Here is a 26,920-nt window from a genome sequence, read left to right as displayed (position 1 = left end):
TAATCTGGTTTTTTTTAATTCAGTTTCTGGGTAAAAGTAGCTGCTCTTATTGGTTTTTTTTGGGTTTTTTTTGGATGAAGATGAGGCAAAATCCGGGGGAAGCAGTTTTGATGTAATTTTAATAGCCCTGAAGTATTTGTCAAGTATTAGCTAAGCTTTTGCCACTGTTTCATTTCCTGTTTGTCTTTCCATATGATTCTCAATTGGATTAAATCAGCATGATCATATGGTCAACATACAATATTCAGAAGTTACCACTGAGTAGCTCCATCTGAATATGTTCCATGAATGATTTAAACTTGTGCATTCTTGGTCCAATCAAAAAATAATTTGAGCTTCATTCCACTATCATGTAAAGAAGATGACTGACCTTGCAATTACATTCCTCCTTCTTCCCCTCTTCCCTTTTACTGGAAGATAAATATATAATATTTTCAGATTAAAAGTAATAAACCTTTTAATGGGCAACTCTACAAAATATATTACCTGTCTTTGTGATTGTAAAGTCAGCTAAATCCTTTTGTTAACTGTTCTTCAGCTTGTTAGAGGTGCTGGCTGACCACTTGAATGCTGAAATTGCTGCTGGGACTATTACATCTAAGCAGGATGCAATGGATTACATCACCTGGACTTACTTCTTCCGTCGACTTATAATGAACCCAACGTGAGTACACAATATAAAGGCAATTTCATCGCAAGGTAACTTGAGGTTAGAGTTGATCCAAAGGTGATCTGTCTGCTGTTGGAGCCTAGAAATACTTAACAGTCTCCAGTGCAGGAGCATTGCTGGCCCACGTGTGGATTAAAACTTGTGAGCACATATTTTTTATAAATTTTACTCTAAATATAAATGCATTTTTTGGCAGATAACTTTTCAACTTAGTTACAGCAATAAAACAACCTTATTGAGAGGGCTACATCAGCATCCCTAAAATAAAATTCCAGATTATCACATTCCTTCAGATATTGTATTTATAATGCAATACCTTTTTTTTAGCTACCACATTGATATGTTCTGCTCAGTTTTCTTTAGAAAATTTATTAAGACTTGAACTTTCCTAATAAATGAGAGAATAACTATCAGCTGTTTCTCTGTGATAACGTTTGCTTTCATTAGGGTACCCTGGTGAAACCATGTGTGCAATATTTTCAGTGATTGCTATCATCCTGCCTAGCTCCAGCTGGTATGCAGATCATTCTGAGCTGTTCCACCAGTATAGCCTGCCTTTGCCACAAGGCTGTTTTGGGTAAATGGTGTATTACCTGTCATGTGATCATTCACCCACTGAAATAATGTGGCAAATAAAGAATTAACCGTTTAGATCACGAAATATTTCTAGATGTACTCCAGTGTGTTGTATTTCTGAAGTCATGTTAATGTCCATAGCATTTGGCCAGATTTTCTGCCAGGTACTTTATGGGTAAGTGCTGCTGGGACCCTGCAGGTGATAAAATAATTTCCTTTAATCCTTCTTAAGTCTTTTATTAGTTTTTAGTTCTGTATCTAGTCCTACGCTGAGAATCTCCCACAAAACAAACAGAATTTCCATCTAGCCTTTTTGAGAAACAAAAAATGCAGAGCGTTAGAGCTGTAAACTAAAGAAAGCATTTTAAATTTTGTTACTTCGTAAGTGATACAATGCATACAGTTATGGGAAGGGTATTTCTGAAAGTTAAATTATGATTTTTTAAAATGTTATATTTTCTACTTTTTTAGTGTAAAGAATAAGTGTTGCAGTGTGAGTACTATTCCTTTAAGATGTCTTGCTCTTGAATTGCTTTGGTAAAGTGCTGTAGTTGATTTGGTTTTGGTAAGCTTTGATCATGTGGTATCTGTGGTAGGTACATTTTTTTAAGACACAGTATGTAGGCCAAAGGTAAGTGTGGAATATAGAAATGTTGTTTGATTTCGTAGGCAATCTCTTCCCAATATAAAAGAAGATTTCCACTTTAGTATGAGGTTGGCATGTTGACTACTGGTCAGTTTTTCTCAGCAGTTTCTTTATTGTTATGGACAGATAAATCTGGAGTTATCACAATTTCAACTTCAAAGCAAAAATTCTGCTATTCTGAGGGGGGAAGAAAGCTGGAGGGATGTGGGATGAAAAAAAAGGAGCTTCATAATGAAATGTAGAGTCTTTGTAGGGAGAACCAAGATGAACAGATCTTGACTAGTTATGCCCATAATGGCAGGGTAGGAATGAATAATGAAGTTTCTAATGAAATTGGAGTCTTGCATTGGAACACCACACACACAGGTTGGAGCAGTTGACAAGTTGAGCTCTTTATCCACACAGGTACTCAGCATTCCTTCTGTACTAGGTCATGCAGGGAAAAAAAAATAAGGATATTATTTACTCTGTCAAACAGTTTGTCATATCATTTCTAGATGCCAAGCACAAATGTAATGGATGTGCATGAATTCCATTCTTTGACATGATTACAGTCTTAAGTTTCATCCAAAGTTACTAAACTTAGTTAGAAGTTTTCCTGGACCTGCTATCTGTGGTATTTTCAGACCTTCTGAAAACCAAGCAAGCAGTTCAAGCGTGGTCACTGTTTGAATGAGATACATCCAAGGAAAATTGAAGAGATTTACAAACAGAAGTCAGTAATTCTTGAGATGACTCTGAATAAGTTGCATTATGGTAATGGAGTTTTACTCCATAAAAGAGCATATGAAATGATTGATATTATCAAACAAAAAAATGTTTGTGGCTCTTAATAATCCAAAGATTTTAGCATTTGGGTTTTGTTATGGTTTTATTTTTTTTTTTCAAAAGAATTGGAGCACAATTTCAGGTTTTTGGTCTAGATGGTTATGCAATACTCATTCCTTGTCACTTGACAGAAGTGCTCTTTATTGTGTCCTGCCCTAAAGCAATTTTGTTGACTTTCTCTCCACTGTGAAACAAGACCTATTTTCTAGACAGCAGGTGATTGTACCTTAGTGGTGAATAAGTAATTCTCATATGCATGATTAGTAAAATGCCTTGGGATTCATTGGCATAAAAGTCCTTGCATGTGATGCTGTAAATCCCCAAAATAATGGGCTTAGATCATATGCAGAAGATTTATATTCTCATTTATTGCCAGTTTTAGCTACTTGTATATTAAAGCTGCATAAACAAACGTAGGATCGTCCCATCCTATTCCAATCCAGTATCATAAAATACCTTACTGAATGCCTGCAATTTGTACTATTGAAGTAATGGTAATCTACCTTTGTTGTGGGATAGAGATCCAAGTATCATTTTCCTCTAAGTATCCAGGTTTCTTCTAAACATGAAGTCATCCTGAAAGTTTTCCTGGCAAACTTGAGATAATTTGTTAAACTTCTAATGATAGTTGTTTTAATGGTGTGGAAAATCATTGCATGTTAAAATACTCCTTTTCATCAACCATTGTAATTTTCTTGTTTGATAAACCCCTGCCTCTCAAGCTCTGTGGAATGGGTTATAACTGTCTAGATAAGAGGTGTAATGGAGGTGTTGCTTTGGGGAAGGAGGGTAGCTGAGTGCTAGATTTTTACAGATGCATGACAACTAGTCACACTTGTCCTGTTTGGGAGATCACACATGAATGACAGGGGTGGTCCTAATGAAACGATTATCAAAGTGTTTCAGTCTCCATATCCAGAGTTTCTTCCCTGTTCTTCCCTTCCCTGAAAACAGTTAATCCTAAGTGCAGAGCCTTTTCACAGTTTCTGTACTACTTCAGCCAAGGAGTGCAGCATGTACTCCTTTCCACATGGAGCTGCAGTCACTGTGTTCTTTACTTGGGCAAGGTCATATCACACAGATCAGCAAAGACTCTGTTCTTTGCAAGGGGCTGCTTTGACAGGCTCATCCATCTCCATTCCTTGGCTGAAATGCCTTGGGTATTTCATTCTTTTACCCTTATAAAAGATTATCATTGTGACTTTCTATAAAAGAATGTCTATGAGAAACATTTTCTGTAAATCAGGTTATGATGTTTTCCAGATACATGTGCAGTAAAAGAGAAATAGAAATTTACAACACATGTAAAGTTAAGCAGAATCAGCTTTCATTTGGAAAGTTAATTTTTAGATATCCTAAGAGCACACATCACATCACTATTAAAATGTATGTGGCTATTTATGCATTTATATCTGAGAGTGCATCTGTGTACATGTACACACTTACAAAACCAGTTTATATGTAAATTCCTTGTGAAAACCTGAAAAAAGATATTTTATTATTTCATTCTGAGAAATATTATTATTATTATTAAGGGTTTTTTTTCCCTTGATATCAGTTTTGCAGTTTTTTGGAGTGAATGAATAATACAGCATAAATTATAGTCTCAGACTGATGATGCCCTTATCATACATTTATGTTTTACTTTAAATTTAATTTTCTCATTATGATTAGCTGAGCATGTGAATAAAACATTTGAGTACAAATTATGGTTATATGCTGGTCCAGTATATTTTCTGCTATTATGATGACAGGTAATATCATGGTAGAAGTCAGTCAGAATGAAATATCTATGTATTTCGGTGACATAATCACAGTTATTCAGAATTTTGGGGTTAATTTGGAAGTGTGTCAGAAAGGAGATTACTGAAGTTAAATTAGCTTAGATTAAAAAATAAAATGGAAAATTTTTACAGTACCTAAACTAACAGAAGCTAGAATGTGCAAGTATATTGTACTGCAGTGATTACTAAAAACCTTATTTTCAATTGGTAAACAGATATTTCACAAAGGACTCTTCCTTTTACAGTGACATTTAGACCTATATGCATGTACTGATATATATGCATGTATATATATTTAATAAATGACAGCTATAGGCATTACTATGAATGTAATAACAAGAGTTTCTTCTTTGGAATTATTAGGGTCACAGTGATGTGAAAAGTAGAGGATTGTAGTTCACAGTATAGTTTTACCAAATATTCAGGCAAATAAAGGTTTGCTGAATCTGTCAGACAGGGAAGCCCCAGGCTGCTGAATATTTGAGCTGCCTCCTGCTTCCCTGTCTGCTGCAATCTTAGGTGAGAATACAAAGCTGAAGACTCCACATCTCTCCATCCAGAAAGAAAATTCACATCATTTTCTTCCTACTCTTGGATATGATTTACCTGTAAAATTATCTGTTGGAATATATGATAGGAAAAAGAAAAATCTTGTCAATATGTGAGCAATTTTATGTTTGTCTATGACCTCTCATCTCTCATAAATGCATCTTGGGAGATAAACTGTCTTACAAATAATTAGAAGCACTGATGTGGGGGCAAATACTTTGCTGATATCAGAGAAATTGAACTTGGTTTTGTTCCTTTTAAATGACCACAATGTGCCGTATACTAAAAGCTGATTAAAGGTAGCAATGTATCTGTTTCTCCCACCTGGCATACTCAAAGATATGGATACAGGAAAACATGACAGAGGTAAAATACAGGGTGGCATTACTGTCTGCAGCATTTGTGCACTCTGCAATGCCTTTTTGCAGGCCAGTCACGGACTCCAGAGTCAGTCAGTAATGCCTTAACAACAGAAGTGAGTTGGTACTTAAGGTCATATCTCTCTCTGGCTATGAAGATTCATCAGTTGTGCCATATACTCTGTACCATTTCCATGGTGCTGTTTGGAGATGGCAGCTGCTGGAGCTGATGAAAGTAAATATAAATGATGACTGCAGTAAAGGGACCCAGATTACTATCTGTGCTGCCCCATACTTGTTAATAACAAAATTTTGCTTTCAGAACTGTAAAATCTCAGAAAGCACACTTTCTTGCTATCCGGTGTATGCTGTGGATTTGCTGTTTTGTGCATTTGTTCATTGCATTTGACCCACTGACTAGCAAGGTTCTTCTTTAATATTTTTTGGCTGACTCTTGTCACCGATTTTCATTATGTGTGTCACTATTACCACCGTATAATCTGAACATAAAAAACATGGTGCTGTAACAAATGACTCCACAGCATTGACAGTTATAGCAGGACCATTTCAAGGCTGATGAAAAATTTCCCAGAGAGATCTCAGGTCAGGTTTACATAAGCTAAACAGGAAATGATTGCCACCATTCACATTAAATCCTAAATGTTTTGTGTAACTTCATCTACATTTTATGTTCCTGCACGTCTCTCTGTCTCTCAGCTGATGAAATTCCACACTTCCTTAGATTAGAGAAATAATTTCATGTTTCACAGTTTGTTGTTCTTGCTAAGCTCTACAAGTTTTTTGGATTTAAAATATGTTATTTAATAGACAATAAAAAGTTCCTTCAGCTTTTGATTGTTTAAATTTTACATACTTTGTAAATTTTTATGATACCTAGAGGTTTGTTACTGCTTTTTCCCTATGGACCACTAATGGAAGTTAGCCTGTCTAGCCCATGTGCTAGATGCTGTTAGGATAAAACTGCCTTTGACTTTCACACCTCTCAGGGGACGAGTAATTGTTGTGTTCAAACAGCCTGTAATTGTGATCCCGCTGGCTTTCTCAGTACGCTTCTGGCTATTAGAATCATTAAACAACTCAGCACCTGTTAACAGCATTGTAAATATTCAACCCTGCTTGTGTGCAGGTTGAGTCCAATATAGGAGAAGGCTTACAGAGCCCAGCCTCATAAATTAGAGCTTCTGACAAGTCAATTATTGTGAAACTGGGCTTCACTGTGAAATAAATGAAATGGTGTGCTGATAAAAAGGTAGGCTGTCTGTTTATAGCAAAGGGGAACTAATGACTAGATGATTCAATGCAGTGAGCATGAAACTGCATTGTTTTTATTCTTTATCTGTAATTAAATAGTTAGGCAATATTGCTTCATAGAGGAACTCACGTATTATGCAGTTTTTATACTTGGAACATACCAACATGCAGAATTCAACTTGCATTTATTCCTGAGCATTGAAATCTAATGTCATGATACCTCTGTTTTCACTAATAATTTTAACAGTCTTTCAAGATGAATGGCTTTGATTTTTATTAGGGGAAAATGTGCTGAATGACCAAGAAGCTCCTGTGGGTGTGCTCAAAATTATATCTGCCTCATTACAGACAGTAGTTAAAACATACTGGTACCACTTCACTCAAGATTAGAAACCATTTAAGATTTTTCTTTACATTGTTTTATTTCCACTAGCTAGCTACTCATTCCTTTAACTTCAAGTTACAAAGCAGTACATTTAAAATTCACAAAAAAATTCAAAATATAATATAAATTCTTCTGTGACGATAACTTCAGTTAACTGCAGTGAAATACTGCAAATTAGGCAGAGAATAAGAGCACAAACCTGTTTGAATTGGTGTCTTAGATTACATTCTCAGGAAAGAATTTCAGTGTATTGCCCATGTTCCTTTTTTTTGTTTTATCAGTATTCATCATGAGTGTCATGGTACTGCAAATAAAGGTGCTGAAATTATATGGTGGTAGTCTGAATACCATGACAACAAAGTGCCTTAATTATTAGCATTTCAGAAGTATTCTATTCAATTTAGAGAACTAATAATGAATCATTAGTGGTTTAGGAGTATAAAGTAGAAATTCTTTTTCACCTCCTTAAACAACTTATTTAGCTAATTTGCTCAATTATTTTCAGAAGGTAAAAAAAACTTGACAAAGTAATTCCTGCTAATAACCAGAAAATAAATATGATTGGTGATGTCAGGCAAATAAAATGGGTGGGTAGAAATTTTGACCATTTTGTATTATCCCTGTATCACTTAATTTAAAAGGACACTCATGAAATTCAGGTTGCATCAAAAACACTATTAGAATAATTTTTCAACAAATGAGTTTTCTTTGCATGAGGCTGATAATATATGGCTGGCTACTACTTAAAATGTGTAAGTCAATACAAATAGTTTGGTTTGGTTTTGGACAGTAGGTGTGGTGTAAGTTTTTCAGATCATCTCAGCATGAACCATATAAAAAGTCACAGAGTTGAATATTCCATTGCCATGTATCTGTGCTTTGCTGTTGTCTCATGTAGCTGGCTGGTATCAGAACACATTTTTAAAACTTTTTCGTATGATAGTAGTGGTTTACTCCAACTTTACCCAATTATAAGTGAACATTCAAAGCTTCAGAGAATTAATCCCATAATTTGGAGTTAATAGCAAGAGGAAAATATCTGGACAGTGTAATACTGCTATTTAGCATTCAGGCTTTTTCAGTTATGCTGCTGCTATTTAAAGAGATGTATGGTAAAAACTTTGTTTAAGAAAATAATCATGCAAATCAGATTATGTAAATTAAACAGTTACATAAGGATATTTGTTGCTTATAAAATTTGATTCCATCTTTTGAAATTTGCAAACAGCAGCATTACAGTAAATTATGTAGAATTTAACTCAGAGAATGGGATTCATCTGCCCAAATATAACATCCACAACTGAACTGATTGTCTAAAGTTTTCTTTTTTTAATCAGTGATTACACTTCACCTCATCCTGAAGTAGATATTTAAAATACTTGAGATGAATAGCATTCTGCAGGTGCACATTTCTTTCCAGTGACAGTGAAAGGAGTTTAAAAAAATGAACTCAGGTGCAGCAGTAACTTTGTAAAATTGGCTAAAATGAATCTCAGCATGCTCTTTTGCAGCCTGTTGTTCACCTGCACAAAATAGCATTGAAAGAACCCACTCTCGATTACAGTGGGGTTATTTCAAGTGGGAATGCTGAGTACAAGATCCTGACAATGGCAAATTTTAGTAAAGCAAGGCAGGTAGAACAAAGGAGCATCTTTCATCATTGCACAATCTCAGTAGTCTATTTCTGTCACAGTATTTGACAGAATTAAATGAGCAATGACTACCTTTTTTGTCCTGCTTTTTAACAATTCAATAAATAATCAGATTTTATGTTTGTTTTAATTCTGCTTTGATATTGCGTGGTTTAATTACTCTGCTTAAATTCAAAATTTTAAAACTTTCTAAGCATGCTCATTACTAATTGAACTTAATTGTTGCTTTCAGATCTGGTGCCTTTGCTGAATCTAGGGACACAAGCCCTTACTGCATTTTTATCTGGAGTAAAAGTTCTCACTGAAATCATGTTGGTTTATATGAGTAAAATCTAATCATACACCTCCAACTCTACAGTTAAGGAGTGCAAACTTCAGTCACTGTGTCTTTTTTATATGCTAACATAGAAAGAAAATATATTTTGGCCCACTTTATAAGCATTTTCCCTTCATACAGAGAACTAAGCCATTGTGATGATATAGTTTACCTAAGCATTTTGTCTGATGGTAAGTATGAGAAGGAACACATTAACAAATACCCTGTTCCTTTTTTTAGCAATTCTAACTTTGAAAAAAAATGTCACAGAAATATAACAACAAACACCAACATTTGGATTGGTATAAGTTTACTTTTTCAGGAGATGTCACTGTATGCCTAGTTTTACTTTCAGAGTTGCAGGATGTAAGGACAGTTGCTGTCCTGGGTGGGTGTTCTTCCTTCATCTTGAAGTTAAAATAGTGTGACTTGTGTCAGCATTGCTTGTTTACTTTCACACTTATCAGGAAAGTGTACCTGTGAAAGCAGGAGAATTTTCCCACTAATAAAATAGAGTCAGTCCAGTTCTGTTTGTATCAACGTTTCTATTAATAGATGGACCAATTGCCATCTTTCATATGTACATGCTTGTCTTATGTTGGTTACTCCCACAAACATTTAAGAATCGTGGATTTCTTGTTGATCTTTATAAAGGACTGTGTTTAATTTTTTAATATGGATATTTGCTGTTTCATGTGTATGATAGAGAAGCCTTGTAAGTTTTCCTAGAAGACACTGTTGTTAAAAATCTTCAGACTGTAAAAAATATTCATGCAATGCATCTGCTCTCATTCTATCTAGTTACTATAACTTGGATGATGTGAGCCACGACACTATGAATAAGTACCTCTCAAGCCTTGTTGAGAAATCCCTGTTTGATTTGGAAGGCTCCTACTGCATTGAAGTTGGGGAGGTAAGACTAATCTGTGCCTTACAGGATTCAGTGAGATACAAACTCCTAGGAGCTGTGAACAGCAAGATGCTGTTCATCACACTCCTTGATGGGAGATGTTAGAGTTTGTCTGTCAGACTTAGGTTGAAAACTCTTGTGGCTAAATTATAATTCTAAATTGTTTTTTGTGTTCTCTCAAAAGTAGTCTGAACATGTTTCACAGTTTTGTAGGAGCATGTTACACTGAACCACTTGGGAGCTCTGTGTTTGATTCCTCTCCTCTTGTACCAGGACAATCGCAGCATCGAGCCGCTGGTGTACGGCCGTATTGCCTCCTATTACTACTTGAAGCATCCAACTATTGGGATGTTCAAGGACCAGTTGAAACCTGAAAGCAGTATTGAAGAACTGCTCTTAATTCTGACGGTAAGTGCTGATATTTCTTAAAAATACATTTTTTTACTCTTAGAAACACAACTATATGAAAGAAACGCGCAAAATAAAGAAGAACCTTTCTCCCCAATCTCTAACTTGTTTTTTTGTTGTTTTGAGAAACATACCTGAATAATTTTTTATGTTTAAAATGTTTCATCTTATCGGTACATCAAAATTACTTTATACACTTCCTTCTCTTCTAATATCCCTTTATAATGTGCAGGATCTATACAAATCTGATATTTGTCTTTCCTAAGTTGAGTGTATTATTAAATGCCATAGGAATGACTGCCTACCCTAAATCTGTAGCAGAACCATCACTTTGTCCTGGGACAATCTGGAAGATACAGCAGCTTTAAGGGGCAGGGGAAACCTGTGGGAAACACCTTTTCCTAAAATGTCTTCTTTCCCTTTTCCCAGCCACCTCCCAGTCCCTGAGCTGATAACCTGCAATAACAGCATCCCCACAGTTAGTCTAGAGGCTGTTTAACAGAGAAGTGCAATGCAAGGCCAAAGACACCGTGTATGATGCACTGTGTTAGTATTACATTCTCACCATAAAAAAATCAAGTTTACTCCATTTTCCTTTTTAAGTACTCACATAGTTACAACTACAGATTTTCTTTTTTCAACATGGTGTAATTCTACTTCTGCAGATATATTTCAAAACAAGAAGTGCCTGAATATTATCCAGGAGAACTTATTTCTACCTCTATATGATTATAGTCTCTGTTACATTAAATACATTATACAAGTGGCCTAAGTTCAGTAATATTTTGATTTCTAAGTGTTACCTTCCAAATTTGAAGTCCTGTCTTACAGTATTTATATATCTTACTTTTGTATTAATTATTGTTTCGGCATGCTGCCAAAACTTCTCTGAGGAGAAATACAGGAAGTTAAAATACTGCTATTCAACAGTTTGAAACTGAACAAAACCTGATCAGCATTTTATAGGACTAGGAAAACCACTTTTCTAGTACAGAGACTTTTCTTCCTGATAAATTTAAAGCACCTGCTGCAAACATTCAGAGTGTTACAGCTCAGAAATAAAGGCCACAATAATCTTTTGTAATGGAAACTGTTAGACAGCCTAAACAGGGGAATTGCTATCCCTGACCCTGAGGTATCTGTTGTTCTGCTGCCAGAAAACATTGCAATTACACTAGATGAAATTCAGTGTGTTCAGGTGAATTCAAAATGGTAATCTGCAATATCTAGATATGCTGTGTGTAAAATAACTGAAATTTTAAGAAGAAATACCCACATGTGAACAGAAGTTAACTAATAAAATGTTGAGTATTCAAGAAGAGTGCTTTACTCCAGCTGCTGTCTCTTTAAAATGTCTCTCCAGTGAAAATTTTCTGCATCTAGACATGTCAGGATTTTTTTTTCCTTACAAATTTGGTAAAGAAAGTTTGAGAATATTAGCAGAGATGGCATTTCATAACACTGCCTTAGCTGATTAGCAGGATAAGGAACAGGAATGATGGAAGAAGAACATCGTGCTGCCTGTTTGAATTTGTCTATTTGAACTGTGTGCATTCATGAATTGCAAAAGTAACTGGCAAATATTCTATTGTAGATAAAACTTAAGACCCTAATGTTGGTAGAGATTGTAAAATTGTAAATTCATTAATCTTGCTTTAATTTTTTTTATATTTTTTATTTCCTGATAATAAAGTTCTGGAAGTTATCCATTTACAATCTCAAGAGGAATGAGACTAAAAATGAAATTGCTTAGGGGTCAAAATGAGCCATATGTATCAGTTTTAAAGATGAAAAGGATTTATGAGTGCTGGATGCCATTAGAGCTGACAGCTCTTGCTTACTTTTTATGTGGATGTTGATTCTCATAATTACTAGTGGAACCGCTATTCTGCCTCATTGAAGGTGCAAAATGAAAGGTTTTTTCAATCTGATGTAGTGCTGAAAAGAAATGCCATTTCAACAGTTACTGCCAGGGATGTTTTTCCCCCCTAAACACTGCACATTAATGAGTTTTGTAATTACAGCAGTTGCTTCACACCTCTATTGTTAACCAATGACATTACATCTGCCTCACTCCACTGCTGCCCTCCTCCTTCTTATTGAAGCATTTAGCGGTTTTGGCAATAGGGAATTGCATGGCATGGGGTAAGTAGTCTAATTAGGTATAAGTGAAAACCCTGAGGGAAAAGGATGTTTAAAAAGTAATTTGAAGAATCTCTTAATGATGCTGAAACTGAAAGCTGTAGCTATAGCACAAAAAGGCCTGTTACCATTACAAAAATAATTATAATTGTGATTATTCTGCTGATCAGTGTGTTAAAGTTTCAAATTTTGGACTGTGTTTTTTGAGAATAATCATCCAACCATTTCTCATGCAGTGGCAGGATTTCATAGATTATTAGTTGGAGTTTTAACTAAGCTTGCAAACCTTTAGATATTTACAAGTTCCTGATGTACCTAAGGAAGGCAGAAGTGAACAATTAGAAGAAAGCAAATCCTGATTTTGATTTTTCACGTGGGATATTTATACCAAATATATAATTTACTTGGAGAGCAGCAAAACTTTGTTCAAAACAAACCGTGGAAAAAAAAGCAAGATTTTGTTCAAGAATTCAGACATTTAGGATTGTATTAAGGGGATTAAATCTGAGTTTTATTAAGGGATTTTGAGTTTCAGATTGATATTTTTGCATGCCAAATGGAAGTGGTTAAAATTCAGGGTTGATCAAGGAATCTTTATAACTCATGTGAAAAAGTAGTTGTGAGTCATCCAGTTTCTAGTGTTAGTGGATCTCTCAAAAAAGTCACATAATAGTAGGATTTGTTTTCACTTAGTGGAAGACCACTCATAGTCTTCTCCAGTATCTCTTCTTTTCTCTGTTTTTATTTTACCTATTCATTTTGATCATCTGCCAGAATTTTACAAGATCAAATGAATTTTTTTCCCATTCTGGTGTAGGGGTAGAGTATTCATAGCATGAACAGGAGCATGGCACATGGGAACAGCCCAACGGTAATGTTGGAAATATGCAGTAATAAGTGATTCAGATAGGTGGGCAAAAATCCCCTCATGGTTTCCCTGCTCCTCTCAGTAAATCTGTACCTGAGATGTTTGAGCTCTGTTGGGTTTGCAGTTAGCAGGTGGAACTTCACATTCAGTTATTTTTGTCACTGCCTTGTGCTAGTAGACTGGTATTTTTTTTTCTGAGAGAAAATGTTTGATGTTTTTCCATAGAGCTTTCTTTAAACCTTTCCTAACCGTGCTTAGGCAGTGGTAATCCAAATGAGCTTAATCACTGTTGAGTTATGGTGCTTCTTGCATTAAGTATTATTGATGAGAAAGTGTTCATGAATTATTACTGACAGGCTGGATTTCCCTGAGGTGCCTAAAGACTGTTTCCTTTAATTCTGAGAGTTAGGTGCAGAGATAAAAGAAGAGGTCTAGGTAAAAAGCAATGATAGATACTTTGGGGTAATTCTTGTCTTTTTCTGCACAAATGTTTTTAAAATCAAATAGCAGTTTGTTGTACCTTGAGGAAGGAAAGTCTGTCCTTCTGATTGATCGGGGCTGTGACACTTAGATCCACTAGTTTCATGATTTTTGGTGATTTTTAACTTATCTTGTTATCTAGTTAATATTTACAGAGAAAATAATTTGTCATACCTGTCCATACCAGACAGTGAAAGGGAGAACATCATTCTCATCTTTCATCCCTTGTTTTAGCTTCATGTTGTCCCTGATTACTTTTTTGTATTCTGCCTATAAAAGAGAACTGGTTGGTTTTCATGTGCCTACTGCTGTCTTTCATGTAAACTGTTAATAAGAAAGAGGGGTTTTTCTTAGAAAAGGGAGCTTAGAGAGAGAATTTGATATTTTTGTTATAGTGGAGCATCTGTGTCTGTCTTTTTGTGATACAAACATGGACACAGAAGTTTTCCACGTGCCTCTTCCCTTTATTTCTTTCTGAAAATAGATATGGTGACACTGGCTTGTATTAGACTGAGCAATTTGGAACTCAGCAGAAAATCTGTCATTGTTGGAGTCACAGACCTGGAAGGTAGAAGGAGGAAGTTCGTGAAACAGGCACTCCCCATTCAAATACATAGATAGCAAATGAGTAGAGTTATTAATGCCTTATCTGTCTTTCATTATCTGGTAGGTATTTGTACTATGAGAACCCAGATAACTCAATTAACCTGTAGCTTTATTTCCTCTTCATCATTGTTGGCAATTTCTCTTCCAACCAGGGAAATATGCAATTCTTTGAGAGTATTTACACTCTCAGTCTAAAATAATTTTATTTCTGTATGGGGATTCTGTTGCTGATTTGGTCTCCTGTGAAGGGGCCGCAAAGGTTTTTGACTCAGTGATAAACCATCTTTTCAACAGGTCTCCAGTCAAACACCAGGGAAGGAGGAATTAATGCCTGACAAAAGTACTGTCAGAAAAAGAAGCTGATGTGATCTGTTTCATTTAGTATTTTCCCTGCAAGCCATAGCAGAAACATTGCTTTTAGGAATTTTTAAGATACTATATAAAACTGGGTCTCTGTTCTTTAGTCATTTCAGAAGAAAATCAGATCACTCTTCCTAAGTCAGTCAGTGTTTACAGTTAGTGTAAAATTACATTTGCATTTAATTTAGAAGAAAGTAAAGGTGCTACTATAATTTTCTTCCAGGCATAAAAGCACAGCAAAACTATATTCATTAAGTTATTATTTTTTAATATGGCATTTCAGTGTCAATAATTGAAGTATTTTGTAATATAAAGTTTAAAAATTTATGTCAGATGGAAAGCAATTTATTATATGCTACCCTTTAAAGAACTTCCATGTCTGATTTCATATCTATGGTACACTCAACAATGTGAACATCAATGCTGTGGCCTCAGCCATTATTCATATTTTAGTTGTAGAAGAAATATTTTTGTATATTTTTAACAGAAGAAAACTGTTACCTCTGACAATTAAATCTTTTCTTTACAATAAATCTGTACCCAGGACTGTTCAATACATAAAGTTCATCCTAAACACAGACATTTCCTGGATAATTGACTTAATTTTTGAACAGTCCATATTATCTGGATTTTAACATGTTAAAGCATTTGTACTTCAGCTCCCACTTGAATCATCTAGATGGTATCACAGTGTGTTTAATAGTTTAAATTTTTTAATGATGTAGGGGTTCATGAAAATTAAACAAAATACGACTACATTTCAATAGCATCCAAATTTCATCATCTATATCCAGTATATTCAAAAATATCTTGTACTTAGCAGAAAAAGTACTTATATGGATACTCACACATTTAATTAGTCTTGATTTTTCTCTAGTTCCAGTAGATGGAGCAGTTTTTAATGTTGAGTAGTACTTGAATTTAGTCATTTTTTCCTAACATCATGACGCAACTGTTTCCTGGTCTTCTGTTTCCAAATTATTGTTTGAGCTTTAGTTTGAAGGCATAAAATGCTGGCTTCCTTTCCAGGAAAGCACAGTCCATTAGTAAATCAAGGTAACAATGCCCACCAGTGACAGCTAACTCAACATGGCCTGAGTCTTCCATTTTTATGGCATCAATAAGAAGGAATTACAGTCAATACCAGAATATACAAATCCTTTCCATCTCCAGTATGAATTTCTAACCTCCAATTTATAGGTCTCCTTTTTTCCCCATCCAATCTTCTTATTTAATTTCTGTCATCATATGCCTGTTAAAAAAAAAAAAAAAACATGCACACACACACACACAAAAAAACCCCAAAAAACCACACCAAACTGAAGACATACTCACAAAAGCTAAATTAAAACCTATTTTAAAGTGGCAGCTAAATGTTTTTGAAAAACAAAAGTCATAAAAAGTCATAAAACAAGAGCTGTTATCTTGAATATAATATGGGGGGTTTTTTTCAGGTTTTTTGTTTTATTTGCTGTGATTGCAGTGCAGCATCCAAGGGAAAAACTTTTGAAAGTGTATATAGCTGTGGTAGTAGAAAGCAGTAGCCTCAGGCTATATCCCCATTTCAAACACCTGCTTCAGTAACCATTTCTGTCAGAAAAATGAGGAAATAAATTCCTTTACCAGGATGCAGTTATAGCAGCAAAGCACTCATGTATAACAATGGAAAGTATTCTGAGAGCCAGGCAGGCAGAAGTGCTGTCCTGGTCTGGTGAAGGTGAACATTGGCTGCCATCTGTGGCAAATCAGTGTTTGCCCATGGTAGAAGCAAGTTCAGTGATAGCAGGCTTGGCTTAGCTGACTGCTCAAAGCTGCCGTTCAGCCATGGAGCACTTATTTGTTTGTCTCTTTTAGCACAAACAGGCTTTACTTACTGCTTGACAGATTGTAGCCACCATCATGCAAGGTTTTAAAATATGCAGAGTTGTGTGCATCCAAAGTGTTCATACAGGAAATGGAATGTCTTTTTTCAGCAGTCATGTCATGTGGCTGTATATTTTCAAATAGGCAATATATTTGTTGAAATACTGTTTGTGTTTGTTGGAGCAGAACTGAAGTTCTCAACAGCATCTTTATTATGGTAAAGCTGAATGGTTTATCATCTGTAAGGCTGCTTTGAGCAATGGCTGTGTGTTCTCAGGTCCCAAATGCTCCAGCAAGAAGCCTTACAAGCTCAGTTTGCATTTAGCAAGTCAGTTCAAGTTCTACCTGCTTTATTCCTCCCAGTTTGTAATTGAGGCAGGATAGGCAAATTCAGGCTTTCTGCACTCTGTAGTTCTTTTGTCAAAATTGGCTTCTAGAGAATGCCTTTGCCTTTGATAAATTTATACAATTGTACTACAAGTTGTAATAGTTAACAATCATATTGATAACTTTGTTTTCATAGAATGCAGTTCGCTTAGTGACACCAACTGGGCCATAGACACTGCTGTTTAAAGGCACAGAAATGCTTTTCTCTGTCAGCATAGAAAATATTGCTTGTAAAACTCTTAAGAAAGGATGACATTGTAGCTTGTTCTCTGATTTGAACAGAAATTTTAGGATAAGGATTGGTTTGGCTGAAATGATTACATCATACAAGATTGATATCCAGCATATATTGTTCTTTTAGCATAGTAGTTAAAGGGGAAAAAAAGAACATAAGAGGATTACTGATCAGTCATTAATGAAGTATCTGACACTTGTATTTTCCTATTTGCATTTAGATTCTTTCTTTGTCTCATTTTCTTTTTATTTTTGTTCCTGATGGGGGTCTGTCTAGCTGCAGAAATTGAATTTTACTTTAAATCTTGATGTTATGTATTATCAGAGCTGAACTTTTAAGAAATCAACCTCTCCTATTTAGAAATATTTAAGAAATAGGCCTCTCCTATTGCCTAATATTTACAAGATGTTTTATTTCACAGCTACTTTGGGAGGCTGCCTGTAATGTTAGAAGAAATTGCAGAGGGATTTTTCATACCAAAAGGCCTTAGAATTTGAAAAAATTTGAAAGCATTTGAAAAACATTTTATGTATATTTGGAAATTTCTTGTATGATGGGAAGGTTGCTTCTAGAGAACAAAAGGTTGCACATTTTCTTCACCTCTGCAACTTAATAAATGTAAGACAGGCATCAAGAAAATACTAGAATTTATGTATGGGAAAATTGTCAATGTATGCATTTTTATTACTACTTTTTACTGGGATAGTGCTCAAATTCAGCTGTCCTTAATTTACAGTAGGCCATTGTCCTCTTTCCATGGAAGAGTCAAATCAGACATCACCAATTTGATTGGGTTGCCCACGTTCCAATTTCCACTTCCACCTGCTTTCCTTTCTATCATCCGGTCAAAAAGAGTAGCAAGCCAGCAGAGATTACTTGAACTACTTGTTTTCAGAAAGAGAAAATATCTCAAGTCTTTTATAGGGTGAGAAAATAGCTAAAATTCCTCTCACAACAGGCCTCTGAAATGTTTCTCCTGTCAGGATGTCGCCATGCTTGCTTACAAAATGGGTGCATAGATGTCTCTTGACAAAAGGTTTTTAGATACAACTGAGGCATACAGTATTAGGAAATTTTATTTTAAACATATTAAATCATTGAATGCACAGTATTTTGTAGGTTAAGGAGATTAATTTCAACTGGTTTATCATTCACTTTAGGCAACAAGCAATTATAAACAACATGATGTGCAGATAACAGATTATTTTTTCTTTTATATATTATTGTCTTAATTTACTATATGCAGTCATATAAGATGCTAATTTTTAATACTTCTTTAGCTATAAGAATGCATGTTTGCTCTCTCTTGATTCACACAGAACAGATGGATGCTTGACTGCCTGCTAATCCACAGCTGGAATGGTTTCAGCGGTTTCCACGTTGCTGGGTTAGAGTGGCTTTTCTAGTGGACTGAGAGGGCAGCAAGAGAGGGATATCATTATTCATCAGTATCCCAGTGGGATCGCTGCCAGCAGAGATTAATTTTTTCTGTTATGCTTGTAAAACAAGCTCAGGTGGAGTCTCTAATCCTCAGGGCACGGGTGGCAGATCAAGGAAGATGCTACAAAGCTAGTTAATTTTCAGATTCTAGGGGAAACAGAAGCTCTGTTAGATGTATAAATACATGATTGCAAATTTAAGTAGCTCAAATCCAAATGGGATCTTCCTAGACATCTGGTCCTGAAAATCTCTGTTTTCTTTGTCTTTTAAAAGAAGTTCTTAAAACTTTATGCCAGAGGCAAAATATCTTCAACTCTCTTAATCATCATTTATCATTCCACTTTTTTTTTAATACAGATCTTACAGTGTATTTTACATGGCTGTCTTTATTTACATGTAGGCAAGTGTAGGAACACTGTGTAGGAACACTGAGTTTACAGTGTTTTCACAAATTTGTGTGCAGTGACAATCACCAAGAAAAATTACCACTTGCCATCGCAAAAAGGATTAGATTTGCCTTAGTAATGCATGGTGCATCCTATTTTGGTAATGGCATGTCCTGTTAAGGTCCGCTGTGGTACAAGGGCATTTTTCCCATGTTATTCTTGGTATCAGACCTGTTGTCATTTGTAACAGAAATGTTGATGGAACTCAAATTAAGCATCCCAAAAAAATCACAAGTTGTCTATTTATATAATAGACTTCACATATTTTTCCTTTACTGACTTTTTTGTTTCCTCAGTAATTACCATTCTTTCTCACCCTTGTAATTACCAGTGGTTTCCATCTATGTATTTCCTTGTAGCTCTTGAGTTGTTCAAAACATTGGGTTAGATTTTCAGGCAATGTTAATTCACATAGTTACACTGAAATGAATGGAGATGTGCCAGTTTTTATCAGCAGGGAACTACCCTTATTGAAATTTACTTGCAACAGCTGTCATTTCCTCTTAGAGTTGTGGGTTTTTATTATTATATTAAACTATTTTCATTTAAAAGTGCTCAGAGTGAGACCAGTAGCATTGGCTTGCTAAAAAGACATTGTGCATGTAGACACCTTCCAAGTTTCTCATATATTTCTGCCAGTTTGTATTGTTCTTCTGTTATTCTGGGCTCGAGCCTCTCTTGAGCACAGGCTGCTACTCATTTCACCACATGATGACAGGTATTCACGCCTGTGAACTTTTTATTCCCTTTTGTCTCTGGTCACATAGTAGTCTAGATCCGGAATTTAATCCAGTACAAGAATGCAGCAGTGTGCATTTGTGGCTCCCCACTAGGGGACCTGCCGCAGGTCAGCAGATTTGAAATCTGGTTTTCAGCACACAGAGCTTTTACAACTTGCCATTAACATATACAGTAAGTAGGGGCCCCGTTTCACATAAAGAATTAGTAGCACTCGCTCCTGTCCCTATGCGGAGTGGCATTAACTCAGTGCAGGGATCTGTTAACTTCTTCCCTGGCTCTGGGCTCTGCACTGAAAGATCCCAATGGAGGATCAAAGCCAAAGATGGAAAATGACTGATCGCTTTCCCAGGGAAAGCTGTGTGCCAGGATTTGCTATTCCAGTTTTTATTGCTATCATCATCTCAGCCAGCAGTTGGGCCAGCTGATGCAGCCAAGCTCAATTTCAAAATGCGGACAGACATCCAAACAGATCTCAAGTGGAGTTCTTGTGACAATGAGACTTTTGAATGTATACTCAGAGAGATTTTCCCAGTTTCCTGTTAGCAGATTACTGAGTTCATGCAATGAAAAGCTGTTCTGTAGTAGTGCAATACAATTCGTTTCAGTACAGCCAAAACCAGTCAATTTTAAATCTTTTCTATAATATGACTTGAGATTGCAGGGAAAGTAAGCTGTGGCTTACTGCCCCATCTAGGTTTTAAGATGAAAAAAATAGAGCATGGTAGCACATTCAAAATGTGCAGGTTTGAAGCATTCTCATGAGAAATAATCAGAAAAATCAGGCATTTTGGAGAGGCAAAATCTCTAATATACCATTTACAGCAATAAAATGTAATTCTCTCACATTATGAAAATTCACTTTATAAATGGAATTTATACCATTCCATTTATATTTATTTGCTGTGGTCAAAGTATCTTATTCTAGGAGAATAATGTGTATTCAGTACCAGATGTTTGCTCTTATTTTTGTCCTAATTTAGTTCTCTTCTGCATTTATTTTTTCGTAAACTGTGCAAGTATTACAGGGATGCTTATGAGCAATAATTTCACTTGAAAACCTAAGAGCGAACTAAGGCCACATCTATGGAAGTTGTACAGGCTTAATACTATGAAAGTACCTATACAGTCAAGGAAAATGTATTTTTAGGACTGGTTTTATTAGGACTGGCCAGAAAAAGTAGGACTGAATTATGACTGTGACCATAACCTTTATGAAATAAGGAATGTGAGAGGTAGGACTTAAAATCATGAATTCATTCCTTGTTGTAATGTTTTAGTAAAGTATGTAACTTAAATAGGAAAATTTCCTGAAATAGAATGGTTCTATAAGGATATTATTAGTAAGAAAATTACAGTGATTGTATTATCTATTGCGGTATCTTCCCCTACACTGAAACTCAGCTTCTCTAGTATGCTTAGGAAGCTAGAGAAAAAAAAAAGGAAAACCAACTTTCAAGTTAATATAGAAGTTCTAAGAGCTTCTTTCCCATGTCAAATCACGGTTACTTTATAATAATCCTCCCCCTCCTGTATGTTAGCATGCTTGCATATTCTTTTATCAACTCCATGCTGAAGCAGAGGTCTGTAATTTAACTTTGTGGTTTAGAAGTTCCCAGATCTGCCAGGTCACTCTCTGCTACTGGTAGCTAATATTGCTGACCTCCTCCTGCTCTGTGCGCAGTGGCAAAGGTCTTTGAGACTCCTGACCCCTGGTCATCAGGAATGTCATCAGTAGTTTGTAGTTTGGATGTTTTAAGTAAGAGGTGAACTTGTGAAATCTAAACCCTTTAGGGTGTTTTTAAGTGATCACTCAACTGTTTCATTGCCCTAGGTTGTGCTTTTTATGATGTCTGTAATTGTAAAATTTGTGGTGTTTATCATACACAGCTATTTAAAAGCAAAAATCAAGCACTTGTCTATTTAAAGTATGAGAATACAATTAATGTATTGCATATTAACATAACCATAGATTAATTAATAATTAATTTTTCTGACCACTAACATGAGGACTAAGAATTATAAAAGCTTCTAACTTGTATGTTCTTATAAAATACGTTCATGGGTCTCGTGGTGGAAATGGGCCCATTTCAAATCATGAAGGATAGTTACAAATTAATGTTGAAAATATAACAGATTTGCATAATTGCATGTTGATGGGTTTTACAACTTCCTCTCTTTAACTTCTCGTGTCCAGCTGGAAATTTCCAGTGTTTGTTCTGTTGAGTCTTAAATCTAGAGACAGAGCCCAAAGCAGCCCAGCCTCACTGTTTTGCTCTTACCCTGTTAATTGGGTTAATGTTACACTTTGAATTCATACCATTTTTTTTTTTTTAATGTATATCTATTATCTCTAAAAGTGCGTTAAACACTAATTGAATAAATTTTTTTTAAAGTGTCTATTTATTTTAGAAGATACGGAGCAGGTCTTTTTCCTTGGACAATGCTCTCCATTAAATGAAACTGTTTCCCTCCTTTTCCAGAGGGTGAAGAGTGGTCTGATGGGGTGCCTAAAAAGTGACTGGAGCATTTTAAAAATGCTCTTTAAAAAGTGCCTGGAGCATTTTCCTATAACCTGAGCTGGCGTGGAGGGTGAGGGCAGAGAGAGCCCCCAGTGAGTGCCCCACAGGGGACCCCCTTTCCCCAGGCAGGGACAGCGCTGCCCCAGGCTGTGGCCATGGCTCCCCTGTGCCTCGGGGCTGGCACTGGGCTCTGCCTCCTGCCTGTCCTCCCTGGCAGCCCCCAGCCCTGGAAAGGGAGCCACGGGAGGGCCCCAAGGGGAAGGAGCTGCACTGCGGGGTTGGCTCTAAAGTGCTGGATGCAGTTTGATGGCGCTGCCGCATACACATGCTGTTTATGGGGAGATGTTGTACAATATATGAAGACAAGGATTTTATTTGTAAACATGGTGTCTGTGATGAGTGACAGTATCATGTAGCAAATATATTTTAGTCTTGCCTGAAAAGTGTTGTTGTCTTCCTTTGAACCATGTTTGCCAATTTTTAAGATCTCTACAAAGCCTCAGCCTGCCCCGTGGTTTAGCAGAGGCTGCCAGCCTGCCCTGAAAATCTGGAGCATTTCTTCTGAAAAGTTTGTCTTAAAAGTTTATTTTTACATGCATAAAACAGAGTGAACTGGCAGAAATGAATTTTCTTTCCCTTTTAGTCTATAATATGAATTTTGAAAACACATGTCGTGCTTGTTCTTAAAACTTATAACTAGTAACATATGGTTGTAAGTGTCTTTTAACTGGAATATTGTCATAGACCTTTTATATCTGTAAAAAAAAAAAAAAACACCCAAGCATTTGGAAGTTTAAATTATGTCCCGTAAAACTGAGACCAAAATGCATACATTCAGAGGCTACCAATAAATTCCTTAAAATAGGAGTTTATAATGGCATCACTTACAAAGATAAACTTTTCAGAGCAGTAATTCTAGCAAGTGCTTCTCTGATTCTGTTTCTGAATCTACATTACTTTCTTGTATGAGCTGAAAAACCACTTGTAAGTTAGGTTTGGTTTTGTTATTTTAGCTTTTTCCCCTCTTTTTTAAAGCACATTTCCTTACTTTTATTAGTTTTCTGAATATAAATGTAAGCTTGATTATCTTCTAGCTGCCAGTCAGGATACATCTGTGTAAATGTAATGCCTTTTCTTATAAATCAAACTCACACTCAAAAATGTGACAATAAAATATACTGTAGATATGTTGGTTAATTTAAATAATGTTCACAGTATACACTTGTTCCACTCCTTTGTCACATAATTTGGTCTTTTTCTCTTGGGAAAATCATGGGCAAAGGCAGATTAGCTTGAGAGCTTTAGTCAACCAATTTCTTAAATTTTCCTTATGATATAGGTAACAGAATCAAATGAGATTTCTGTCAGCACATGAGTGGAGATACATATGTGTATATATATAAAATTGGAAATAATTTTAAATGGTTTTAAGTACAGAAGTTCAAGTATCCTCAAAGTAAAATTTGGAATTTTTGAATCATTTATAAGTCAGATGTTACCTAGCTATTCCAAATGATTAGTCCTTGGTCTATTTTGACCATGCTTCTTTTCTCCATCCTACATTAGGAGTAAGTGGTATCACCTGAATGAGGACAAGTACAGGCTGCCTCAAATTTTGTATTCCAGCATCTTCCTATACAGAGTGGCACAATGTGACAGGTCAGGATGCTGCACTAGAGTACTCTGTGTCACTTTGTACAATGGATCAAAAGACAAAAGCCAATTATAATATTACTGTTGAGCTTATATTCACCTATCCAGTTTTCCAAAGATCAAAAAGTGCTGTTTTCACTTGGGAAAATAAGTTGGATATTGGCATGCCATTGGACTTCTGGTAGCAGAAAACTAAAATTCATAATGCATTATCAGTGTTAATTGCAGAACAGCTGTAAAAAATCACCCACATTTATTTATTGTAGCTTATTAATTCTATTCACAAAAGTATCATTTTTGCAGTACTTCAGCATATACTTAGACTATTAGAGAAGTTTATGTAATTTAAATCAAGTTTCAGGTAAAGAGAATGGAATTACTGAACTAGCTAAAAATGATCCTTGTCTTTTCTCTTTTTATGTTAGTATTTAATTTTAGTACTAGTCTGCTGCAGTATTTTTTTATACTTTAGTTGAAAAACTGTTTATTTTATACCAAATGTTCTAAGAGTTCTTTTGTTTCTTTTCACATCAGAAACTTGAAGGAGAGCAAAATATGTTGCAAGTTTATTAAAATTGAAAATATGGTGAGAACCCAATATACTGATTGGGTTCACAGTGTCTATATAAAGGAAAGGAACACACAGACAGTCAATTCTAAGGCAGTTTCAATAACATTGCTAAAGAAAAGACTGCTGGTTCAACTCTGGAATGTGAGAAACTATTTTTGGTTTGGTTTAGACCCTCATTGTTACAAATTAATCAACTGCTCTTTAAAGTCTAGAACTCATTAACTTTGTAAGTTTTACTGTTCCCATGACTGAGCTTCACTTAAAATATTCCAGTTTGCTTTAGTAGCTCACCTTGATTCCATTTCTGTCTGTGGTCCACAAGTATCCTCTCCTGTAGACAAAGTGGCCAGATATACTTACTTGAGATTTAAAATATTTTAGAAGATCTAAATGTGGTATAAGTTTATAGCTCAGCTCTCATTATAAATTAGTATTTTCAGCCGAATTTCCACTTTTTGTAGGTAGAAAGAAAATCTTGGAGCGGTTTAACCCTGTGGACTCTGCGGAGCACAGTACTCACAATATTGGATACTTTATTTAAATTTTAGTTTGGTCTGGCTCCTCAAATGCCTGATAGTACCACAAAACTGCAAAAGATATCTTTTAAAATAGTATGAGTTGTTTCCTTTTAGGGCTATTCTAACAGCTCAAATAAAGGGTGATGGCAAGCTGCATATTTGGAGCATGATGTTGTAGACAGGACTTTAGGATGATTCTGTGGCTGCTGTTATGCAGGAAACAGAATTCAATTACCAGAATAGCCCTTTGGCCTTGTAAAATGTAACTGTTGAGATTATGCAGGTCTGTGTGTGACATTTCTCACTGGCAGTGCAAGTTACTGTCTCCTATATGAGCACCTTGTGTCGCATGCAGGTTGAAATGTAAGTCTGAGATGAGTCCCACACCCTTGAAATGATGCAGCAGTCTCTAATGCCCAAAAGGAGACATTATTGGGAAAGTCCATCACAGAAATGTAGGAGAGAGAGATGTGACATGACTACCAAATGCATAATTGCAGAATCTGTAGCTAAAATTCCTGGTTATCTCCTGGTATACACCAAGTTATGCTTAACTGTGTAGGTGCTTGTAAACCTATTATTGTACATAGCCTGCAACAGCTCTGGTTTAAGAGGAGAAGGAAGGAAAGTGAAAAATGCACAGAAGTGCTTTGTGGTTTAACTGTGAAGCTTGTATTAAGTTTCTTGACTTTAGAATGAAGATTAATGATTGATATGTAGTTTGATCTGTTTCCTCACCCATGGAAATAAGAATGGCATTCAGATATGATGTACTAAAACAAAATATATTATATGTTGTGTGGAATAGTTGAAGCTACAGCCTTTACAGAACAGATTGAGATTTGCAATGAAAAGGAAAACTAAAATGAAAAAATATTGAGTGAACAGCAGGGCCCATTTGAGGTGATTACAAAGGATGTTTCTTTATTCTGTCTTTTCTTATGCAACCTGAAAACAGTAGCAGGGGGTTACAAGCAGAGTTCATCACAAAGTTGTCAATCACTGTCATTTAACGTTTTGCAATGGAAGATGTCTTTATTCAAGGACAGCTGGGCAAATCAGAGAAACAGATTTGCAGTTAGTAGTCTGTCCAGCCTACACTAAGCAAACAAGGACAGGGCAGACATACCAGCCTCTCACATAAAAATATAATGGACTCTGCTGACCTCAGTGCCCTCCATTCAGCTTCATTCTCAGTTGTATAAAAGCTTCACTACCCATTCTCAATTTCCTTTAATTACCTACATGATGCAGATAAGAAAATGAACCTCACTTACTTACAGTCAATGATCACAAACAGGAAATTAAGTAGGCAAGTTGTTTAAAATAAGAGGAGTGTTTTGGATGTAAATAAAACATGTGCTGGGGAAGAATTAGGGAAAATGCATTTTCAGGGGTACCAGTTGGTCTGGACTGACTTGGCTGATCCTCCTTCTTTCTGCTACTTTACACTGCAAAGCAAAACTAAGTAAAAAATCTCCTTGGTAAATATTCTTTAAAATATCTTTGAAGGAGAAGCCAGTTAAATAAAAAGAGTGAAGCAAACATGCAGCCTCTATAGGGCTTAAAAAGATTGTGACCTTAGGTTCAGAGAATAAATGACCACAGTTTTCACAAGAGATCTAGCAGAGACATCCAGGATTAAGCGGCAGTTGTCTTTATTCAGTCTTCACTTCTAATCTGCAGTTGAGATATGAAATAAGTTAATGACATTCTGGTTTTCTTTCCAAACCCTA

The 26,920-nt window shown here is 35.7% G+C and overlaps 1 protein-coding gene across 1 annotated transcript in view; it reads left to right on the top strand.

Annotated features, from left to right (window-relative positions):
• ASCC3 (activating signal cointegrator 1 complex subunit 3) overlaps window positions 1-26,920 on the top strand; it is a 251,047-nt gene that overhangs the window by 200,576 nt on the left and 23,551 nt on the right. The window contains exons 34-36 of the mRNA XM_054279359.1: window positions 539-664; window positions 9,839-9,950; window positions 10,221-10,355. Of these exons, the coding sequence (XP_054135334.1) occupies window positions 539-664; window positions 9,839-9,950; window positions 10,221-10,355 (373 nt within the window). The remainder of the gene's footprint in view (window positions 1-538; window positions 665-9,838; window positions 9,951-10,220; window positions 10,356-26,920) is intronic.

The sequence above is a fragment of the Melozone crissalis genome, unplaced genomic scaffold, assembly GCF_028551555.1.
Source record: "Melozone crissalis strain CALT ecotype California unplaced genomic scaffold, PUWL_Pcris_2 ptg000027l_1, whole genome shotgun sequence".
NCBI lineage: Eukaryota > Metazoa > Chordata > Aves > Passeriformes > Passerellidae > Melozone > Melozone crissalis.
This window is presented reverse-complemented; position numbering and strand designations above follow the sequence as displayed.